This window comes from Bufo gargarizans, chromosome 6, assembly GCF_014858855.1.
Source record: "Bufo gargarizans isolate SCDJY-AF-19 chromosome 6, ASM1485885v1, whole genome shotgun sequence".
Taxonomy (NCBI): Eukaryota; Metazoa; Chordata; class Amphibia; order Anura; family Bufonidae; genus Bufo; species Bufo gargarizans.
In genome coordinates, this window is record NC_058085.1 from 377,231,169 (window position 1) to 377,255,757 (window position 24,589).

At 44.6% G+C, this 24,589-nt stretch overlaps 1 protein-coding gene across 1 annotated transcript in view; it reads right to left on the reverse strand.

Moving 5' to 3' along the window:
- Positions 1–24,382, reverse strand: part of LOC122942252 (pancreatic lipase-related protein 2-like) — a 69,257-nt gene extending 44,875 nt beyond the window's left edge. Inside the window, exons 1-5 of the mRNA XM_044299755.1 lie at positions 24,310–24,382; positions 23,796–23,947; positions 15,937–16,062; positions 3,761–3,895; positions 3,544–3,652 (exon numbers count right to left, since the gene is read on the reverse strand). Of these exons, the coding sequence (XP_044155690.1) occupies positions 3,544–3,652; positions 3,761–3,895; positions 15,937–16,062; positions 23,796–23,947; positions 24,310–24,382 (595 nt within the window). The remainder of the gene's footprint in view (positions 1–3,543; positions 3,653–3,760; positions 3,896–15,936; positions 16,063–23,795; positions 23,948–24,309) is intronic.
- Positions 24,383–24,589: the final 207 nt, after the last annotated feature.

Consider the following 24,589-nt stretch of genomic DNA (forward strand, 5'->3'; position numbering starts at 1 on the left):
AAAGATAAAACGTAACCTGTAATAATGTTACTATGAGGGTCCATTCACACGTCCGTAAGTGTTTAGTGGATCCGCAAAACACGGACACTGGCAATGTGCATTCCGCAATTTGCGGACCGCACATCGCCGGCACTAGAATAGAAAATGCCTAATCTTGTCTGAGATTGCGGACAAGAATAGGACATGTTCTATTTTTTGGCGGAAACGGAAGCACAGATGCGGAAGTGCGGATCCGCAAATGCGGATGCGGACAGCACATTCTGGCCCCATTGAAAATGAAGGGGTCTGCACCGATTCTGCAAAATTGCAGAACGGATGCTGACCCATTTTGCGGACGTGTGAATGGAAAAGATATCCTTTAAAATGAAAATAAATTTAATTATTAAAGTTAAGCAAAAAGCCTAGATGTGGTCGGCAATAACAAGTGCTCGACGGCACTAAATCAGGTGCTCGGCGGCACCAAATCAGAACCATATGTCCTACCACAATCCGGGGGGCTCCAGTGCACATCCAAGAATCCAGGAGGGAAAGCAAAAAACATCCATCCCTGGGCTACATGATGATGATGATGTGGTATTGAAGGACAGGGTAGACAAAGAACTGTCCCTGATATTGCCCTACAGGGGGGCTATTCTGACCCTGATAGACTAACCACAGACCACCCGCCCTTATAAGAGGGACCTCGTCCGGAACCTTACCCTATATAAAAATGTAGAAAAAATATATAAGGCTGGCACTCAAATATGTGAAATCAATAGAAGTGGCTATTTAATAAAAACACAATTCAATACACAATCAATTAATAAAATATGCACAATGAATGTATTAAATTAGTTAAACAACATATAAAATACACAATATAAAAGACCGCAAGATCTATGCGCATACACTGTGGACCACAATCTTGGGGGTATTCTCAGATATCCCCTAAGAAACTCGAGGTGTGTCTGTTGGAAAATATATATAGTGGTTTCTATAGAATATTGTCCTCCTTGGAATGATCTTCTAATTGAAATACAAACTGTTGTAGAGGCGGCGCTGTGACCGGATGAAAAATAACCGTTAAGGAAGATATCCCAAATGATGTACCACAAAATGAACGTCGGGCTGCAGGTGGGGAGTAAAGCGGGGACCGGTTTGTCTTACCCTTTTGTTCGGGTCCGGTAGCTGGAAAGTCTTTTCCTCCTGCCGCTACTCACCACGATGTGCCGGCTTCTGCTCACGCTGTTCGGCGTCCTCGCTCGAGATTAGCGTATCACGTGACGATTATCTTGCGGGACTTGCCTGTTCGGTGATTCAGTTTGCTTTCTCCTCCGGCTGGTTTCAAATCAAATTTCTATGGAGCGCTCCAACATCCAAGAGGTTTAAAGACTTGCTCGGTAACTCCGGATCATTCTTTATAGGGGTGAACTCGCCAGACGCGTTTCGGGGACGTCTCTCCCCTTCCTCAGTGGCTATATAAAAATGGCCCTAGCAAGCCCCTAGCCCCTAGGCCCCTGACTTCCAGGTGATCACTATATAGATCTATGTGTTTTTGACTCATTATAAAAGTATATTATAAGTATATCGCACCCCTCAGTGTATCACACCTATCGATAGCACGCAAGGACTTTTGTGGCCCTATTAGCCAGCGTTTGGTGTCCCTAACAGCCTGTCCCTGCTCCACGCAGCGACCTTTTCCTACACTGGCAAAACACTGAATGTAAAATGGCGGCCAGATCGGGATTATTTATAAGGTAGGGGGTGTGTCCATGTGCTGAAACGTCTCCATTGGCCGTCCTGTACCACCTGATGGATGTGTCATGGGTCAAAGTTCTTCACAATGTAAAAGAATATAGCGGGTGCGAATTTCTCCAGATGTTCGCATGTTCGGCGAATCGCGAACATGCGTAGTTCGCCGCGAAACGGCCGCCGGGCAAACCGCAAGGCCATCTGTATTGAAGACTTTTAATAAAACCTCTTAAGTTGCGGAAATACTTGGGTTTATTAAAATTCTTTTTCACATTATTCCAGGTTAAATTTCTCATGTCAACACTTTTTTGAGCTGAGGCACTTTTTCCATAGGGACAAAGGGCCTCATGGGAACCAATCAGAATACTTTCTGTGGTCTTTTTGGGGCCTTAGTCATAGATTTTCCATCAGTTTACCATTGTATTTCCCCCTCTTTTCTGTGCGAGATCGCCACCAGTCACACCAGATCTCAAACAACCAGCCCACCAAGACCTGACCTCCAAGCTTACTTACATCAGTGCTCAGACTTCCAGCCCACCAAGAACTGACCTCCTTGTTCAGTCGCACCAGTCTTCAGACATCTGATATCCAGCCCACCAAGAACTGACCTCTGTGCTGAGTCACACTAGTTCTCAGACATCCAGCCCACTAAGAACTGACCTCCACAGATAGTCACATCAGTGCTCAGACATCCAGCCCACCATGAACTGATGTCTGTGCTCAATCACGCCAGTTCTCAGACATCCAGGACACCAAGACCTTACGTCCATGCTTACTCACAGCAGTCCTCAGACAGACAGCCCATCAAGAACTTACCTCTTTGCTCAGTCGCACCAGTCCTCAGACATCTGATATCCAGCCCACCAAGAACTGACCACTGTGCTGAGTCACGCCAGTTCTCAGACATCCAGCCCACCAAGAACTGACCTCCACAGACAGTCACATCAGTGCTCAGACATCCAGCCCACCATGAACTGACCTCTGTACTCAGTCACACCAGTTCTCAGACATCCAGCACACCAATACCTGACCTCCATGCTTACTCACATCAGTCATCAGACAGCCAGCCCAGCAAGGACTTACCTCCATGCTTACATCAGTCCTCAGACAGACAGCCCACCAGGATCTGACCTCCACAGTCAGCTACATCAGTCCTCAGGCATCCAGCACACCAAGACCTGACCTCTATGCTTACTCACATCAGTCCTCAGACAGACATCCCATCAAGACTTGACCTTCACAGTCAGTCACATTAGTCCTCAGACATCCAGCCCACCAAGCAAAGACCTCCATACTCAGTCACATCAGTGCTCAGACATTTAGCCCACCAAGAACTGACCTCCTTGCTCAGGTGCACCAGTAGTTAGACATCCGACATCCAGCCCACCAAGAACTGACCTCCACAGTCAGTCACATCAGTCCTCATACATCCAGGACACCAAGACCTGACCTCCACGCTTACTCACATCAGTCCTCAGACAGCCAGCCCACCAGGATCCGACTTCCACAGTCAGTCACATCAGTCCTCAGACATCCAGCCCACCAAGAACTAACCTTCTTGCGCACCAGTACTCAGACATCTGACATCCAGGCCACCAAGACCTGACCTCCACGCTTACTCACATCAGTCCTCAGACAGCCAGCCCACCAGGATCCGACTTCCACAGTCAGTCACATCAGTCCTCAGACATCCAGCCCACCAAGAACTAACCTTCTTGCGCACCAGTACTCAGACATCCAGGCCACCAAGAGCTGACCTCCATGCTCAGTGACATCAGTCCTCATACATCCAGCCCACCAAGTGTCACCTACCAGTTATCCTTCCAATTCCCGGTCGTCTCTTTCCAGCCTCACCAGCAGCATGTGCCCCCCGACTGTGCCCAATGATGTGGACTTTAGACAGGGGGTATTTAAATGCTTCCTTTAAAACAAAAGAATCATGAAAAAGGTGAAACATTAGTGACTGAACAATGAATTTCTGCACAGAAGGTTGTCTTTTACAGTAAGTGATCCCCGTCTGGGGTATTACCAGAAGAGTGTTAACCAAATAGGCGACTTCTGCCCCCACAACTCGGATGTTATTGGCGGCCTGAGTGTAAAGTGTCTGAGATCCTCCGCTCCAGTCAGTGCAGAAACAGTTCACGTCCTCCACCTGTAACATGGCCTGGAAATAACAGAGCCAACAATCAGAAGGAGCTCAGGGGCCAATGTGACCTAAGGGCCCATATGTCTTATAGAGGAGTTCTACAATCAGTAGTCCTGGGTTCCTATGTATGTGGCGCTTCTATTATTTGATGTAGCCCTCACACCCCTGTTTTTTGCTCTAATAATCCCTGTATGTTTCTTATTTTCCATTATTCGTGGCTCTTGGGTCTCATTTATGTGGCTTTTGGGTCCCCTATATGTGGCACTTAGATACCCTATATGTGACTCTTGAGTCTCCTTTATGTGGCTCTTGGATCCCTATATATGGCTCTTCGATCCCTTTATCTGGTTCTTGGGTCCCCTATATGTAACCTTGGGTACCAAAATGTGGTTCTTTTGTTCTCTATATGTGACTCCTCTGTCCCTTTATGTAGCTCTTTGCTCTGTTTATGTGGCTGTTGGGTCTCCTTTACATGACTCTTGGGTCCCTTATTTGTAGCTCTTGTGCCCTCCTATTACATATGTAACTCTTAAAGGCTATGTATGTAACACCACAGAGTGGCATTACCACCTTTTACACCCCTCTACTATATTTTATGGTTGATGTTATGTCATCATGTGTATTTATTTCCAGGTCCTGCATAATGTGTATCTGTATTTCTGATTTTATATCTGTTTGAGTGTAATATGCCTGGTTCACCAGCAGGTGGCAGCAAGCTTGTCAGAGCTAGTTTGCCTAGAGTAGAACCTTCTGTCCATTCTAGCCCTCTCTAGAAGGTCAGTTCAGAGGATCCCCTGCTTGGGGAAGGCAGCAGGCCCTCGTCCCTTCTGGACGAGCCCTGTAGAAGTCAGTCTAAAGTACCCCCTCCAAGTTGAAGGCTGTGTTCTATCCAGCAGAGCACCATCAGCTCTGCTGGAACAAGAGAAAAGAGCAAAGAGCCTCAGAATCCAGGAGGAAAGATTCCCTGGATAAAGACAGAGATAAAGACAAAGCTACAGATAAGGATAAAGAACGAGTCAGACTACAGAAAGTTCAGCAGAAAGGAAAAGTTTCTATTTAATCCTGATAGCACAGCAGAGCTAAGGAGTAGCCGGTGTAGCGGAGCCGAATTTATGCCAAAGCCTGCTGGTGACCAAGACAAAGTTAGAAGCGTATTTCCTGATGAAAGTTTATTCAAGTAAAGCTGTTATCAACTTTAATACAAAACTGGACTCAATTTGTTCTACAAATCCCTCCACTGTTCACCCTATTTGCACTGCTTTGGACAACAACACCTGGGGTTCCAGGATATTCAGGTAGGAGCACCATGACACGTGCACAGCCACATCCAAAGGGACACTATATGCTACCCTTTCACCACTCTGGCATTCCTACACCTGGGTACCACCAACACCATCTGTTTAGGGGGATTCTGTCTCTCGTTGATGAAATGCAACTGGCGTCACAACAAAAACTCTTTCACTTTAAGGGACCCCTGGTAGTACCCCGCCTGTTGCATGTACACCTTTGCAGGCTTTTTTTTTATAGTATTATTGCATTGTACTCATTTTGAGCTGAAAATTATTTTTCAACTGTTCTTTAATAAAAATGTTGAACCTCTTTCTGTGTACAGGGTTGAGATTCTCTAGTAGCAGGATCCGTGTTTTTATTGTGTTCCATCAGGCAGCTCTGCTGATGGCTCTTTATCTCTGCTCTCTGACCTCCTAAACACTTATTATAGCTAAGTTCTTATCATAATTAAAAAAAGAATGGCTTAAATAAAGTTTATGACCTTTTAGTAATTTAAGGTGGATTTACACTAGAGATAAGCAAATCTAAGTTGACGAAGTGGAATTCTTCAAAAATTCTAAAATGGCTGCTGCACATGTTAGGAGTGGACACGGAGCAAGAAACTCTGGGAACGAGGGATCACTCACAATGCCATGCTTGCAGCCAATCAGCAGCCAGCCCTGTGATGTCACAGTACTATAAATAACCTCAGCCATCTTGGAGTCTGCAGGGAGAGACGTGACAGGCACTAGGGACAGTGCGAGGAAATACTTCATTGTGCTGAAAAAATTATTTACAAGTTCAGGGAAATGATAGGAGGCATCATCTACACTATAAAAGGAGAACAGGGTGGAATAGGGGAGTGTACAGCCTGGGGAATAGGAGCAATTCTATTACACCTTGCTGTTTTCAGGTTGTTTGCACTATATTATACCTCAGTAATTCCAGCAAACTGTGCTAGTGATTGGGGTGCAAGTTCTGTGTGATACAGCCATTTACGCTGCGTTTTAATAGGAAAGATACGTCCCATTAGCCGTTCTGCAGTAAATTATGACTGTTATATTTCTTTTTTTGGAGTGTAGAAATAGGAAAAATAATACGTCTTATTTGCCGATCTGTGGTGAATTGTTTTTTTTTTTTTTGTTTATTTTGGGGAGGGGGAGTTTGTTAGTCAGAAAATATATTTATATATATATGTCTTAATTGCCATTCAGCAGTGAAGTAACTGTCACGGACGTTCCTGCGAGAGGTGGCAGGCGATCGGCGAGACTGGCAACACGTGGTTTGATCTGACAGGATTCCTTGTGGATCAATAGGCGTCTGTGTTGCTTCTGGTAATGGCCACAGCCCTTGCCTCAGGTGTTGCTAATGTGGTCATTTAACCTTCCTTATTTAAAGTTGCTTCTCACACTATGCTATGTGTTTATAGCCTCAGTTTTGTAACGCCCCACTAGGGGGCATTACCGCCTTTTGCACCCCTTCACTATCCCTAGAATGGAATCTTTTATCCATTCTACCCCTCTCTAGAGAGGGAGGTGTTAGTTAGAGGAGGGCTTTGTGCCAGACAGCAGAGCTCTGTCTGCTCTGCTAGGCCAAAGAAAGAGAGAGAGCTAAAAGCTTCAGAGCCAGGAGGAAAGATTCCCTGGATATAGAGAAAGATAAAGACAAAATACAGAATAAAGATAAAGACAGAGTCAGACTATAGAAAGCTAAGTTACAGCAGAAGAGGAAATGTTCCTATTTGATCCAGCCAGCATAGCAGAGCTGAAAGAGTACAGTCGTATCAGAGCTGAATGGGTTTGCCTGCCAGAAATTAATTCCAAAACCTGCTTGTAACCAAGATAAAGCTGGAAGATTGTTCCCTGATGAAAGTTTATGCTAAGTAACGTTAATACAAGTCTGGACTCAAGTTATTTCACCCACATCTTCATCACCTATCTATTTTAGTTGCACCGCTGCGGACGACAACGCCTGGGGTTCCAGGATATCCAGGTAGGAGCATTGTGACAAAGTGCAAAACCCGCACCTAGAGGGACATTTTAGTCCACCCTCATACTACTCTGGCATTCCTACACCTGGGTTCTACCATCACCTTCTACATAGGGGGACCTAGTCCCTCGTTGCTGAAATGCAACTGGCGTAACGTCAAACTTTAAACCCTCATCTCAATCATGTTAAAGGAGACCCCTTGGTTGATTTTTGGCGTCACAAACAGGATTCATACAGTACCAATCTGTGTGCCTATGGACTTATTAGCCTATTGGATTAACAAAATTGCCTTAAAATGACTGATGCATTTATTGTGGAGCGACTGGCACAAAATGCTGTGTGTTGGCATCCAAAGGGTTAATCCACAATTTTTGCCTGCAATTGCGCAGCTTCTTCATGCCCAAGTAGAGCGGGAAAATTCAGGAATGCCCCCAGTTAAAGCGGGAAACTCTAGCACTGCCTACAGGGAGTGAGATTACGGTGTGCATGGGGGAAGTGAAGGCTCCTCCCCTCAAGCCCCTCCTTATTTTCGGTCTGCACCAGTACCCAAGCGAGCAAGATGGCGCACCAGCGACCTCGTCAGCCGGACTGGGGCGGCATGGTGTGGAGTGAAGAGGATCCCAAAGCTGGACCCGAGCCTGGAGAGATCTCAGGTACGGCAAGCCCCTCCTGAGGTGCCATGGGCATTCCCCCCACCGGCTGGCAATGAGGATGCGGCTGGAATTACCACTACACCACCCAGTAATAGTGGGACCTATAACAGCCTGAACCCAGTGGTGCTCCAAGGAGTCACAGCCTACGCATTCTCTGCCTGGGACTACCGGAAGGCTATTGAGGATTGGGTTGTTTGTCTGCTAGAGTGACCTCGGCCCAACAACCCTATATTAGAAAGGAGCACTGGTACAGTGGTCTGGTTCTTTGTCGAGCAGGGTAGCAGTTTTATTCAGGATGACGAGACCGGGTTAGAGCTGTTCATTAATCGACGCTCTGTGAAGTGTCCGCACTTGCCCCAAGCATGGAACAGCCTCTATAAAGGGGACCAAGCTGAATTCACCCCAATGAAGTCTGCTAAAGGCCCCTTTGACACTGGGGCGACCCTGCTACCTAGGCCCCTGGTTCCAACCTCTATCCCAGAGCCATGGCAGGAGGACCCAGCTGCTGTGGGAAATGTGGGATCCCTGCAGGAGAGTGCTTCGCTACAGGGAGCGACCGCACCCAGAGGCGAAGCCACTCATCCATGGACTGCCGGCGGCACTGGTATGTCAAATGGGCTGCGTGTCCACCACCATTGCATCTTTTAGGCCCAAGGTGACTTACCAACTGCCTTGGAAGACGGTAGCCCCAGGATCCCCGTCATGTAAGGATCGTCTACCAGCCCCACTACAGCCTGAAGTGTTGGATCCATTCAAGATGGCAGGAGTGTCTGCTTCTGTGAAGCAAAAAGTTGCTGTCCAAGTCCAAAGTGTTACCACCTGGTCTATGCCAAGTGCTGCCACAGGAGGGCTGTGATGCTCCACCACCCAGGCGTGGCTGCACTATCGAAGGCAGGACCATCCTTTAATGTCTTTTTCCAGCTCTAGTAGTGAAGAGGACGTTGCGTCCCTCCTCTAAAGAGCTGGACTTTCTCTAAATGTCTGTATGGAACAATACTGACTTTGGGAGCCACCCCGTGGACTGCATCTGAAGGATGAGGGCCTGTTGGCATGTTTTATTGTTTTTAGATTGCCCTGGTTTAGCCCTCACCCGGATGGTCATGTTGAGTTAGGACTCCCCCCATCCTTTTTCAACTACCTCCAAGTTGCATTGGTCAGTGCCAATTTTCCCTTTTTCCCCCCTTTTCAGGTTCTTTGGGAGCCCCTTTCCAAGAAGGTTCTCATGACCTGTGCTGCTACTTTTACACCCATGTGGATTACAAATATTGCCTTATGTGGATTGCAATTATTACCTCATTTGGATTACAAATAATTACATTATGTTATGTCCTGTGGATTACAAATTACTGTTGTTGCACTTCAAGTTTCTGTTTGGTGTACTTTACTTTCAAGAAGTGAAGAAAGAGACTCTAAAGTGACTTTATTGCCTTACTACATCATTTGATTGCATTAAAATGTGCCTTACCTATTTGCACTAACGTTTTACATTTTCAGCAATGTTACAAGGATATTGCCCATTGTTTGTATTCTTTTGCAGGTACCTCAATGTAATTCTATATGCATTTTGTATGGATTTTGATTCTTGCACTTTATTCAGGCCACCAGATAGTTAGCACTGTATTGCTTAGTTATCATGGACTGCCTTTGAGGACATCTGGAACGTTCCAAACAGATCTAACATCGCCTTGCTCATTATGGACCACCTCTGAGGACGTTACAATACTAATGGTCCCTGAGTGACATAGCCTATTGCTACACCAGGTAAACCAAGTGGTGAAAGTCACAAGCAGGTCTAACATCATCAAGGCTAACCCGCTGCTATTATGTATGATTGGAGTAAGTAGCCTCATCCTCCTAATGTGTATATGTTTTGAGGGCCTTGTGTTGAGCCAAGGTTATTTGAGTCCTAAAGCCTAGCATGCCGTCTTAAGGAGAATTTGTGTGTAGCTACCTGGCTAGTCATCAATGCGACGAAGCGTAAAGCATTATAGGACCTTGGTGCTAGAAAGGGAATACAGGATAAAGCCACCCTTCAGGCGTATCAAAGAATATGGAAGGACTACAGTACATGACCCCCCCACGCACCATACTGTATGTGAGTTAGGCCAAGTCGCGGAGTGTTGAGCGCTTAGTGCACTTGTACTTTAAGGAAGAACAAGTATTTGGTTGGTTTGCTGCGAGAGGGAAAACCGTTGCAAGACACCCTACTCAGTCAGGTTCCAGTGGTAGCCGTCTTCTATGTTAGTGTGCCAGTCTATTTTCATGCAGCACTTCGATTATTTTCTGGTACCCGGATAGCATATATTTTGTGTATCCTAAGCACAAGCCGAGGACGGCTTGCCTCTTAAGTAAGGGGGAATGAAATGCCCCGCTAGGGGGCATTACCACCTTTTGCGCCCCTTCACTATCTTTAATGGTTGATCCTGTGTCATCTTGTGTACACTAGAGGGACATTTTAGGCCACCCTCATACCACTCTGGCATTCCTACACCTGGGTTCTACCATCATCTTCTACATAGGGAGACCTAGTCCCTCGTTGCTGAAATGCAACTGGCATCACAACAAACTTTTTACCCACATCTATAACATCCTAAAAGTAACCCCCTGGTCGATGTCTCAACCCTGGCTCGCTGCAGTTTCAGTTTTGGATAGCTGGTGTGTGGATCTCGACTGAGTTACTGGTGCTTCTATTGCTCATTTGAAGTCTTTCCATCCCTTTTTGTATTTTGTTTGAGTTCTGTGTGTTGCATTTCCCTGTCATTTGTATTAAGGCCTGAGGGAGACTCCTGTTTGTCTTTCCCTTTGGAGGAACAGGTTGTCTCAGTCCTGACATTAGTACCAGGGTCCTTTAGGGTGAGTTAGGACATTAGGTGATCCTGTGTATGAACTTGTCTACATCTGGGGTCTGTTCATACTGGTAGTTAGTCAGGACTTTGATTAGGGTTTTACTAGGAGGTGTCCATCTCCTTTCCCTAGTTTCCAGGCCTTATTCCCTCACCCATTTCCCTCTCCCACACCCGAACCTGACAGTAACATTGTACTACAGCCTTTTTTGGGGATTATTATTTTAATTTTAATTTAATTATTTTATCATACAGTATGTCAGACAGGGAGGTGACAGGTAGTGTTGATTGCGAATATTCTAATCGCAAATTTTTATCGCGAATATCAGCACACGAAGATGTAGAATATAGTGCTATATATATTCGCCAATATTCTAGATTTTTTTTTTATCTGTAACCTCCCTTCTTGCTTGTGGGCCAATGAGAAGGCTGCAATGTCTCTGTCTGAGCTTAGCAACATCCCTAGCAACCAATAGGAAAGTTGCCCCTCCCCCTTACTATATAAGAACCTCCCCAGCAGCCCTTGTATGCAGTATTTTGCAGATCTGAGAGAGAGAGCAGTGACATTGCTGGGCTCCGTGCTTTCCTGTGTCATTACATTAGATAGTTAGTTAGCTTATATATAATACAGATAGTTAGTGGGAGATAGTCAGTGTAGGTTATATCCTGATATAGTGGAGCTGATAGGTTCCAGTGCAGGGTGTTAGGTAGTGTGATAGGGATTACTGTTTCTCTGCTGTCCATACATACATGCTACAGACATAGTGCTGTGATGTCACAACAATACTTACTACACCAATCAGTAATATTTACTCAGACCTGATAAAATGTGAAGTTGCACGTATTGCACAAAAAATATGCGAATTATTAGTGCCGATTTGCACAATTTATTGCAAAAATTATGCAAAAAAATTTGCTAAATATCGCAAAAACAAACTAATATTGCCTATTCTGCTCATCATTAGTGACAGGCCCTTCAAAGGGAAAGGGCAGTGGCCAAAATGTTTCAGTCGCAGGCAGCAGAAGAAGAGGGGTGGTGGCAGGAGTCACAGCGAGAGGCCTGAGCTCCCGGTGTCATCTAGCGGTCGTGTGTTGACTGGCAATCCAGCGGTGCTTGAATGGTTGACAAGGCCTTCCAGTTCGTCACAAGTGACATCAGACACCCCTGCGGTGGGTTCTTCTAACACAACCCTTAGTTGGCATAGCCCAGGAGCAGGCCCTGTGCCCCCACCTGTTCTGAACCTGCCTCTGGCATTTTCAGTTCCCTCAGCTCGAGAAGTACTAAATGCTCAGCTCCACTATACAGCGAGGACGAGCTGCTAGAGGACAGTCAGCAGTTGCTGCCCAGGCAAGATCTGGAGGAGACATCTGCCGCTTCCTCCGGTAGGTGGGCAAGTAGTGATGAGGAGAGTGGAGTGGGAGCTGGTGTTGCGAGCAGTCAGGCTCCTGGCCCTGAGACCATTGAGGGGGACATCAGTGACGTGCAGTAGTGGATGATGATAAAGCCGATCGCACTTGGGAGCCAGATGAAGAAGGGGCTTTATCATCATCAGGAGAAGAGGGTGTCAGCTTGCGCGTGAGGCAGCGGCTGAGCCAACAAGGTGGTAGCATGGCTGGGAGTCAGCAGGGTGGCAGCAGTGGGAGGTCAGGAGCCAAACATGTCCAGGGTAGACCGCCCGCTTCGCAGGAGACAACCTGCCCGGGTAGTAGTAGTGCAAGGGTTCATGGAGGCAGTGGTAGCAGGCAGTCAGTACGGAGTGTTGTGGGGAAAATGCCATATTTGGCAGTGTGGCATTTTTTGGTTAAGCCGCCAGAGGAGGTGAACCTGGCCATTTGCCGGATTTGTGGGCAGAAGGTGAAGCGTGGCCAGTTGCCAATGTTGGCACCACGGCCCTGTGTCAACACATGCAGCGTCACCAGAAAGTGGCCTGGGAGAACCGTGGCTCCATTGTGTTGGTCCAGCCTGCAGCAGCAACCACTGCATAACCCAGTGGCACGGGCCGAATTTCATGCAGTCAAGGCTCCACCACCACCAGCTGAAGGGAGCTGTCTGTCCTTCTCATCATCTACCGGTTCTGATGCTCCTGCTCCTCCTCCTTGTCAGTCATTCCGTCAGCAATCGATCACGAAGCGATTGCCAAGAGACAGCAGTATGCGTGCACGCATCCAACGGCGCAGAAGCTGAACGGGCTCCTGGCCAAGTTGCTGGTGCTGCAGTCCCTCCCTTTCCGAGTGGTGGACTCTGTACCTTTCAGAGAACTGATTGCTTGTGCCGAGCCAAGGTGGAAAGTCCCAAGCCGTCATTTATTTGCCAAAAAGGCAGTACCAGCCCTGCACACACATGTAGAACAGAAGGTGGGCAAGTCCTTCAGCCTGTCAGTGTCTGCCAAAGTGCACGGCAATGCCGACGTGTGGAGCTAAAACTACGGTCAGGGACAGTACATGTCCTTTACTGCCCACTAGGTGAATGTGGTTCCTGCACAGCCACACCAGCAACTTGGCCAGGTGATGCCACTTCCGTCTTCACGTTCTCACGCTGTTGGTCCTGCAACAATTATGGTTGCCACCTTTCCCAACAAAAAATACCGGGCAAGTTGGGGGCCTGGCTTAACACGGGGTGTAAAGTCGCTGTCATACTGTGGCTCCCCAGGAAGTCTCATTGTTTTCCGGCCTGATCTGGGAGTGAGAGCAGCTCAGTTCCGGTGCGGCCGCCATGCTGTGGGGCGAGGGTTTGCTGCTCTCCTTCAGCAGCGTCTTCCTGCTCCTGACCACCTGCAGCCCCCTGCTTTCTGGCTTCCGATCCATCCTGACAGGCGGCCTCGTCCTCTTCAGGTTCGAGCTGCTCCTGGTGTGCCGGCTGCTCACAGCTCGCCGCCGCTCACTCACCGCCAGCTGTCAGGACCGTGAGCGAGCAAGTCAGACAGTCTGCACTGCAGATTGAAATGAATTCTGTGTCCGGGTCTGAGAAAGGCTTGTACCCGGACACAGGATTCCAAACCTGGACTGTCTGGGTCAATGGCGTACGGGTGGCAACCCTAGCAACAATGTCCGACTATGCCTCCTCATCCTCCACCGTGTCCTCAGCCTCCACTGCAGAGACAATTCACAGTGCTCCTCCAGCATACCACATGTGCAGGGCACGACGGTGTCACGCTGTTATGCACCTAGTTTACCTTCAGAGATAAGGTTTATTAGATGACCGGCACAAAGTGATAGTAGGTTTCACTCAGCTAGACAAACAGTTAACCCCTTTTTAACAGAAAAGCTCAATATTTTTAATAAAGAGCAAATTAAAAAATATATTTTTATCCCAAAATGAGTGACATGCAATCATAAAAAAATGCCCACAAAGGTGTACACAGCCTTTAAGTCCTTACTGTATATTTGTCTCCTTAAAGTGACTTTTGCATCCCTTATATGTTGCTCTTGGATTCCTATATGTGGCTCTTCAATGTCCTGTATGTGGCCCCTGGGTGCTCTATATGTGTCCATGAGTCCTCCTATGGGATATCTGGCTCTTGGCTCTCATATAAGGACAGGCACTGATACCAGAAACATCATAGACTTGAACCCTGTGACTATTTTGGCTCCAGGTCAGGATGATATAAGAGGCTCTTGGTGCGGGGAAGACAGGACTATGCTCCATGACAATGTCTGATTGGAATCGGTCTCTTTCTTATAATGTACATTGTATTAAGTGATAAGCCGTGTGCAGCAGCCATAGAGATTTGCTTTACAGCAGCAAATGAAGTCTGAGAACGATCCATTGATTTCTATAGGAAGGTATTGAGGGCTTTGTTCTGTGACCTATGCAGAAATGGGAAGCGGAGGGGGGGGGGGTTATCTGCTCCACCACATATTGACCAGTATGGGAGAGTGTAGTGGTCATGCACTGAGGCCTACATGATGATCACATCTCACTCCTTCACTTCCTGCAGAGTGACCTCCTGCAGGAAGTGAAGGAGTGAGATGTGATCACCACCTGTAGACTTCTATAGGAGAGTGCAGTGGGCATGCTCTGCAACCAGTGCACACAGCTCCCTGTGCAGAGATGAGGAGGAGTTGAGCTGTAACATATAAACAATAATCTTCTATGGGAATGTGTACTGGGCATGCTCTGGCACCAGTATGGAGTAGGGTTGTTGCGGGTATCGAAATTTCAATGCCCAATCGATACTTTTGTCCCGGTATTGATACGATACCGGGATTTCCATTTTTTCGATGCTGCGCAGTCTAGTATCTCTGAACATGAGTGCGCTGTCAGCGCGGTCATGTTCCCTCAGCAGCACAAGGGAGAAGGAAGCAGCGTCTGTGCCGCTGCCACCAATGAGGAGAGAGGGGCGGGCGCACTGCGCCACCAATGATAGCCAGCACCCTGCCTCTGACAGGGAGCTGCGATCAGTGGCAGTTAACCCCTCAAGTGTGGCACCTGAGGGGTTAACTGCCGCTGATCTTCTGCCAGTACCCGCCTCCTGTATTAAAGGTTAATTATCATTGGTGGCGCAGTGCGCTCTCCCCCCAGTATTAAACTCATTGGTGACAGTGGCCACAGGGTCCCCCCCTCCTCATTGGTGGCAGTGGCAGATTCTGATCGGAGCCCCAGCAGTGTAATCCTGGGGCTCTGATCGGTTATCATGGCAGCCAGGACGCTACTGAAGCCCTGGCTGCCATGGTAACCTCCCTGCTGCTGTGTGCACAGGGCAGCAGGGAGAGTGTGAGGTCCTGGTCACCCTGATAGAGATCTACCAGGGTGAATAGGACAAGCGATGAAAGATCCCAGGTTCTACCCCTAAGGGGGGAAATCGTTATTAAATGAAGTATAAATCCCCCCCTATCCCAATTTTACATATAAAATATATAAACAATAGATAAACATATAACATATCACATATCGCCACGTCCAAAAAGTCCAAACTATTAAAATATAAAAAGAAATCTATGCGGTCAATGCCGGAACAGAAAAAAATAAAACTGCACAATTCGCCATTTTTTTAAATGCGGAATGCACATGGCTTTTTTTTTTTTTTTTTTTTTTGCGTGGTATCAAATGGTTTCGAGTATTGCAATCGTTTTTTATGGTATCGAAATCAAATCAAAAATTTGGTATCGCAACAACTCTAGTTTGGAGGTCGCTGTTTAGGAGGAGATGAGTTGTTTTTCTGGGAGAGTTTAGTGGGCATGCTCTGTGTGACATGCAGATGTCATTGTGCAGGGAGGGGGAGGTGTCATACTGTACTGCTGCCTGTGATGAGACTGTCCCTTCCCGTACACCCACAATCAGCTCAGTGACTGAGGCAGCACCTACCTGGCACATGTTCACCAGCCAGCTGTCCTCCCCGCTGTTAATAAATCCGTGGATAATGATGTGAGATTTTAGATGTGTCTGAAAATTGGAGGTGGCGATTGTGCTGTGATCGGCGGCGGTGACAACCTGCAGGAAACGGAGGAGATAATGGAAGTTAAAGACAAGATCAACTGGATGGGAAACTGGTTAAACCTCATCCTGAGAGCGGCCAAATGTTCCTGCATTTCCTTATCCCCCCTCCCATTTTCTGATGACCCCTTTTTTCTTGACCTGAATGAAGTGTATTCTTCACATTTGCTGTTTTGCCTGGGTATTCACCTTCTATGAATGTTCTAGATAAAACAATTGCCTATTGGATCAGCAGAAATGGACGGACCTCCTCTATCTGGGGACATTGAGCGAGATTAACACGTGAACTTTAAGGGGGTCTCTGCTTCTTAACCTTGTGTTAATCTGAACACAAGCTTTTGTTCTACCTGGACCCCACAGAGATCCAGGGTCATAGGTGGAGTCACCTTCTAAGAAGCGGAGAAATTCAAAGGTCTCTCGGACCTTACGTGGCTCTTTATTCCTCTCTGACTAATTACATAAAACTTAAATTTTATTAGATTCTCATTAAAATATTCTATTTTCATCAGGAACAAAACACAATTAAAATTCCTCGAAACATGGAGTGGGATTCTGTGTTTTATACTTTTAAATACAATCGATTTTACCAATACACAGCCTCTATGGAGGTACCTGATGCTTCTCAGGTAATTCCTCCTTTCTTCTAAATTTCTATCCTGCTTGGCTTGTGCCTATATATCAGCTGTGTATTTAGCTGTATGAATCTCCTATCTATGATCCCTATCTCTCCAATTTCGAACTAAAACCTAATCCTGCATCCCTACATGTTTCGCCGTACCACGGCGTCTTCAGGGGATGATATGCAGGTTATGATTCAGGGGGCGGGTCCCGACCTTTAAACCTTCGGTTTTGTGTGGGCGGAGCGGTGCGGTCAAATCGGCGCTTTCTTCTCCTCTGAGTGATGTTATCTGGACCAATCAGAGGGAGTACCTGTACGCCCTCTGTTGACGTTATTCCTCCATCATTTATGACATTCTGTCTCTTACCTCTGACGTCTCGGTGTCTCTCCTTGGACCGGCTCCCGGCAGTGACATCATCGCATCGCGTCTATGTGGTGCGCATGCGCCAGGACTTAGAAATATTTCTGATCTTTTCTCCACATACTGCCACTTGCGGCTGATTCCTCCATTTCTTTTCTAACTGCGCATGCGTCCCCACTTGGAAGGATGCCCTATGTTCTACTAGATTCTAGCTTTTTAATTATTGTATCTATACATGGACCTACAATAAGTTCTCATGGCCAGTGACTCTCATTATGTGAAGTGTACATATCATTTCTATTTTTTATTAATTTAGTTGTGTAGGATTACATTTTTGAATATTTTCATTTTATCTTTTTATATATTTTTGATTTATATCACCTATGACTATAGTAGATTATTATATTATATATATATATATTATTATTTATTTATTTATTATTTATAGTTTATTATTTTTATTATTATTTTTCTTCTATGTGTGGGTGAAATTACCTAGTGATTAATTTCCCATCTCTTCTTATGTGGCCCTCTGAGTTGTTTTCTTTTTTCAGCACCATATCTTACATATTTATTTTTATTCCTGGTGTCTACCAACCATTTCTTATGTCTATTTAACGATCTCTTTCTTTATTGATTTTCCGGAATTCGTTCTTATTCATATTCTTATTATGACACTTAGGGCTCTATCCATACTCAAATTGTCACTTTCTCTTCTCTTCTTTTGCCTCAGAGGTCCTATATCTCAATCTTTATAGATTCCTAATTTCTATATGGTTTTATTGCTCACTTCACCACTTGTGTCTTTACCTTACAGGTGTTCTTTTGCCGACATATCCCTCCTTGTCCGCCCATACCCTCTGGTAAGTTACTGATATTTATTTATATATATTATTTATTTTTTACCTTTTCATATATTTTTTATAATTTTATTGTTTAGTTCTTTACAATTTTCATCAGGGCCTCCCCCTTTCTTTTCTTTGTGTTCTCTAAGGTCTTACCTATCTTTCATTATTTGTTGATTTATTTTATTATTTGGTTTATCCAATGCTATCATCTCCAATTTACAAAAAAGGAGCAAACGTAAATCCTTCGTTTATACCATTAGGTGCCAAAGAGTGGAGGCGGTATATCCACCTCGTTTCCTCTTTTTGTAATTTCTTATCAATGCCACCTTGTCTAGGGTTAGGCCTTATTTTCTGTAGCCCCCAAATCTTTAAACCTGTGGTTTGACCATTGTGAAACCTCAGCAAGTGTCTTGATAATGGTGTCTCCTCATTGGTGTTCAAAACACTAAAATGTTTTGATATCCTCCTCCTAAGTTCTTGGATCGTCTTCCCTATATACAACATATTGCATTCACATTGTATCCCATACACTAAACCTGTGCTCCTGCAGTTCATGTACTCTCTGATCTTATAAACTCTCCCATCTACTGGGTTGACAAATTCTTTCTTGGGAGTCATATATTTGCAGAAGCTGCATGCTCCACATGGGTATGAGCCTGTAGTTTTCAGCCATGTTTCTTTTTTTGGGGAGCTTCTTTGGAAGTGACTCCTTACTATCATTTCCTTCAGGTTTGCTCCTCGTCTAGTATGTGATGCTAGGGCTCTTAGGGGATTTCAAGATATGCCAGTGTTTCTTCATGATCTTATACACTTGCCTGTTTTGAACGTCAAAGGTTCCTATGCATCTAATCACTTTTTCTCCCACTTTTCGTTTTTCCATTAAGAGGTCATCCCTCTCTGCACTCCGTGCCCTATTGTATGCCCGGTGCAGAACTTTCTTAGGGTATCCCCTCATCTGGAAACGGGAGTATAGTGTCTCACATTCTTTCTGGAAGGCTTCATCATCAGTACAGTTGCGTCTTGCCCTTAGGTACTGACCTATGGGTATCCCTTCTTTTAATGGCTGTGGATGGAAGCTCTGCCAATGTAGGAAACTATTGGTGGATGTGGGCTTCCTATATATCTCAGTTTTTATCCTTCCACTACCGTCCAGTATGATTTTCAGATCCAGGAAGCTAATACTTTCTTCATGGATCTCACTGGTGAATTTAAGGCCCAGGCTGTTAGTGTTGAGTCTGTCAGTGAAGAGGTTGAATTCAGTCCGTGTCCCATCCCAGAAAATCAGGATGTCATCTATAAATCAACCCCAAAATAAAATTATATCTGTGTACTGCGTGTTGCCCTCTGTGAAAACGTGCTTGTCCTCCCACCACCCTAAAAATAAATTAGCAAAACTCGGTGCACACACCGTGCCCATTGCAGTCCCATGTGTCTGCAAATAATAAGTGCCATCAAAAATAAAATAGTTGTAATAGTAATTGTAATAGAATTGTAATAGAAGAAATTGTAATAGTTGTAGTACAAAATCATTGTGATTATAAAATGTTGTCCCTTTCGTGTATAAGTATTTTTTGACTGCTTGAACCCCCACTTCATGTTCTATACTAGTGTATAGCGCCTCGACATCGAGGCTCGCTATGAAAGTATTGGGGCCCACTTCAACATCCTTGAGTTTCCTCACCATATCAAGTGTATCCTTTATGTAGGATGGAAGGGTTGCAACATTTTATTTTTGATGGCACTTATTATTTGCAGACACATGGGACTGCAATGGGCACGGTGTGTGCACCGAGTTTTGCTAATTTATTTTTGGGGTGGTGGGAGGAAAAGCACGTTTTCACATTTTCACAGAGGGCAACACGCAGTACACAGATATAATTTTATTTTGGGGTTGATTTATAGATGACATCCTGATTTTCTGGGATGGGACACGGACTGAATTCAACCTCTTCACTGACAGACTCAACACTAACAGCCTGGGCCTTAAATTCACCAGTGAGATCCATGAAGAAAGTATTAGCTTCCTGGATCTGAAAATCATACTGGACGGTAGTGGAAGGATAAAAACTGAGATATATAGGAAGCCCACATCCACCAATAGTTTCCTACATTGGCAGAGCTTCCATCCACAGCCATTAAAAGAAGGGATACCCATAGGTCAGTACCTAAGGGCAAGACGCAACTGTACTGATGATAAAGCCTTCCAGAAAGAATGTGAGACACTATACTCCCGTTTCCAGATGAGGGGATACCCTAAGAAAGTTCTGCACCGGGCATACAATAGGGCACGGAGTGCAGAGAGGGATGACCTCTTAATGGAAAAACGAAAAGTGGGAGAAAAAGTGATTAGATGCATAGGAACCTTTGACGTTCAAAACAGGCAAGTGTATAAGATCATGAAGAAACACTGGCATATCTTGAAATCCCCAAGAGCCCTAGCATCACATACAGACGAGGAACAAACCTGAAGGAAATGATAGTAAGGAGTCACTTCCAAAGAAGCTCCCCAAAAAAAGAAACATGGCTGAAAACTACAGGCTCATACCCATGTGGAGCATGCAGCTTCTGCAAATATATGACTCCCAAGAAAGAATTTGTCAACCCAGTAGATGGGAGAGTTTATAAGATCAGAGAGTACATGAACTGCAGGAGCACAGGTTTAGTGTATGGGATACAATGTGAATGCAATATGTTGTATATAGGGAAGACGATCCAAGAACTTAGGAGGAGGATATCAAAACATTTTAGTGTTTTGAACACCAATGAGGAGACACCATTATCAAGACACTTGCTGAGGTTTCACAATGGTCAAACCACAGGTTTAAAGATTTGGGGGCTACAGAAAATAAGGCCTAACCCTAGACAAGGTGGCATCGATAAGAAATTACAAAAAGAGGAAACAAGGTGGATATACTGCCTCCACTCTTTGGCACCTAATGGTATAAACGAAGGATTTACGTTTGCTCCTTTTTTGTAAATTGGAGATGATAGCATTGGATAAACCAAATAATAAAATAAATCAACAAATAATGAAAGATAGGTAAGACCTTAGAGAACACAAAGAAAAGAAAGGGGGAGGACCTGATAAAAATTGTACAGAACTAAACAATAAAATTATAAAAAATATATGAAAAGGTAAAAAATAAATAATATATATAAATAAATATCAGTAACTTACCAGAGGGTATGGGCGGACAAGGAGGGATATGTCGGCAAAAGAACACCTGTAAGGTAAAGACACAAGTGGTGAAGTGAGCAATAAAACCATATAGAAATTAGGAATCTATAAAGATTGAGATATAGGACCTCTGAGGCAAAAGAAGAGAAGAGAAAGTGACAATTTGAGTATGGATAGAGCCCTAAGTGTCATAATAAGAATATGAATAAGAACGAATTCCGGAAAATCAATAAAGAAAGAGATCGTTAAATAGACATAAGAAATGGTTGGTAGACACCAGGAATAAAAATAAATATGTAAGATATGGTGCTGAAAAAAGAAAACAACTCAGAGGGCCACATAAGAAGAGATGGGAAATTAATCACTAGGTAATTTCACCCACACATAGAAGAAAAATAATAATAAAAATAATAAACTATAAATAATAAATAAAAAAATAATAATATATATATATATAATATAATAATCTACTATAGTCATAGGTGATATAAATCAAAAATATATAAAAAGATAAAATGAAAATATTCAAAAATGTAATCCTACACAACTAAATTAATAAAAAATAGAAATGATATGTACACTTCACATAATGAGAGTCACTGGCCATGAGAACTTATTGTAGGTCCATGTATAGATACAATAATTAAAAAGCTAGAATCTAGTAGAACATAGGGCATCCTTCCAAGTGGGGACGCATGCGCAGTTAGAAAAGAAATGGAGGAATCAGCCGCAAGTGGCAGTATGTGGAGAAAAGATCAGAAATATTTCTAAGTCCTGGCGCATGCGCACCACATAGACGCGATGCGATGATGTCACTGCCGGGAGCCGGATGTCGGGAGCCGGTCCAAGGAGAGACACAGAGACGTCAGAGGTAAGAGACAGAATGTCATAAATGATGGAGGAATAACGTCAACAGAGGGCGTACAGGTACTCCCTCTGATTGGTCCAGATAACATCACTCAGAGGAGAAGAAAGCGCCGATTTGACCGCACCGCTCCGCCCACACAAAACCGAAGGTTTAAAGGTCGGGACCCGCCCCCTGAATCATAACCTGCATATCATCCCCTGAAGACGCCGTGGTACGGCGAAACATGTAGGGATGCAGGATTAGGTTTTAGTTCGAAATTGGAGAGATAGGGATCATAGATAGGAGATTCATACAGCTAAATACACAGCTGATATATAGGCACAAGCCAAGCAGGATAGACATTTAGAAGAAAGGAGGAATTACCTGAGAAGCATCAGGTACCTCCATAGAGGCTGTGTATTGGTAAAATCGATTGTATTTAAAAGTATAAAACACAGAATCCCACTCCATGTTTCGAGGAATTTTAATAGTGTTTTGTTTATGATTAAAATAGAATATTTTAATGAGAATCTAATAAAATTTAAGTTTTATGTAATTAGTCAGAGAGGAATAAAGAGCCACGTAAGGTCCGAGAGACCTTTGAATTTCTCCTATTAATACAATAGCGTGGTCACCTCCTGAGAGACCTAAATGTATGTTGGTTACCTTCTAAGAAGCATCCCATCCCCTGCAGGTGACATGAAGCATTACACAGCACTCCCCGTAATCAATGGTCTTTCCGCACATGGCGCAGATGCCGGTTCTTCCAGAGCAAGAGATAATTCTGCAGTTCCTCTCCATGTTAGTAATAGAGAAGAATCCTGAATTGGGCCCCCCCAACCCATTCATTAACTCGTAATCGGATATTTCACAATGGGTTTCCTAGAGCAGGACAACTTTAATGGGTTTGTCCTTCAGAATAGCCACTGTCCATCTGCCTGGCCGCCGAGGGGAGATGTGTGGTGAGCTGTTCCGTCTCCCCATGGAGAGAGCTGATCCCTGAGGAGAACCTTGACCTGCACAGTCCTTCTTCATAAGATAGTCACTTTAATTCTTTGGCTACAAAAATAAAAAGGTTTTGTGCTGCAATGCCAAAGAGATGCAGGATCATTCCCAACGGCCACAGTAAGAAAAGCTCAGCGAGGTTGTTCTAGACCTGCCCTTTATAATTGTAAAATATCATACTAACAATTTTTAGCCATTTTAAGGACCATGTGAGGCCGGCACTTGTGGTGAAGTCTCAATTTTGACAGATCTTGAGACGACAATAGGATTTGAAAGCTTGGGTTCAGCATATCAATATTAGCTTAACAAATAAGGATTATTCAGGAAATCCTGATGGAAGGGGTTTTACTTGTTAACCGGATATGTTTGCTAGAATGTTAAATATAGGATACAATGTAACTCTATGGAGATGCAGACTTCAAAAGGGGCTCCGTCTCATGACATTGGGGGGCATTCTCTGACAGACACCTGTCGCTCTCTACACACAGATTCACACAAACATTTTACTTTGGGGAATCACTTTTTCATTTCTTTTTAAATTGTTTGTTACTTTCTGAGATTCTTTTGTTGTGCTTTATCTATCTTTTTCTTCCCAAGTTTTGTAACCTTTTCCTTTTATGCGAATTAAATCCTTTTAACTTTTATCTTTTATCAAGAACTCTACGTATTTTGTTGGGCTCCTTCTGAAGCATTTCTTGCAAAATTAAGAAGTGCTGGACGCTATTTAACAACAAGGTGCCCCCTCCAGTGATATGGTCCCCCCATGACGCCCATACATTCTAGTCATGTACATAGAAAGAGATATCCTGATGGAAACATCAGCGTTCAGACATCAGCATGAAAGGATAATCATCATACATAGGGGGACTGACCTGAGGCTTGTTCAGATTGTTCCTGGTGTAGAGCAGGAACCGAGTATTAATCTTCTCCGGGGCCCAGGGTAAGTGGCTTATCGGCCTTTGAAGAGTTCCAGACCATGGGTTTTTGCTTGTGAAGCAGCCCAGCCTGCCATAGCACACCTTATCTGTCACAGATAATACATAGCATACATATTACATATGGAAGAGAGAATCTACGTCACTGGTCTCTAATCTGGGGCAACTACAAATGTCAGCATGTCCTGACACCACAGAGACCATTGCTCTAGATTATATAGTACATGGCAGCATTTCTGGAGATGATTGACTACAGTAGGTCAGTGTTCTACAATGCAAATGAACTTCCAAGAACATCAGTCCCCTTGAGGTCTATGGCTGGTTCATTAGCACGGAGTGGTCCCTGGGGGTCCTAACTCACAGACCCCCAACTATGCAAATCTTAATGTCTCTATAAGGTACACATTAATAATTCTATAAATATTTGTCACTTTAAGGACAGAGCTAGTACCGGCACTTGAGATCGTCCGTGAGATGATGACTTTCTCTAATGGGGAAACTTCTGTGGCCTCGTGGACTGCCATGTAGCATACTGCGCCTGCTCGATCCTCTGATTTTATTAAGAGACTTACGGTTTACTCTTCTGATTCTAGGGCTGAATGTGCTTCATCACAGAAGGATCATATGGCTGCTCATGGGAGCCTACTGGTCCATAGTATACTACTCCATGAGCTACCATTAGGGACTCTGCTTTGCATCAGTCATGGACTGGAGCTTTGGTGAAGGCTCTA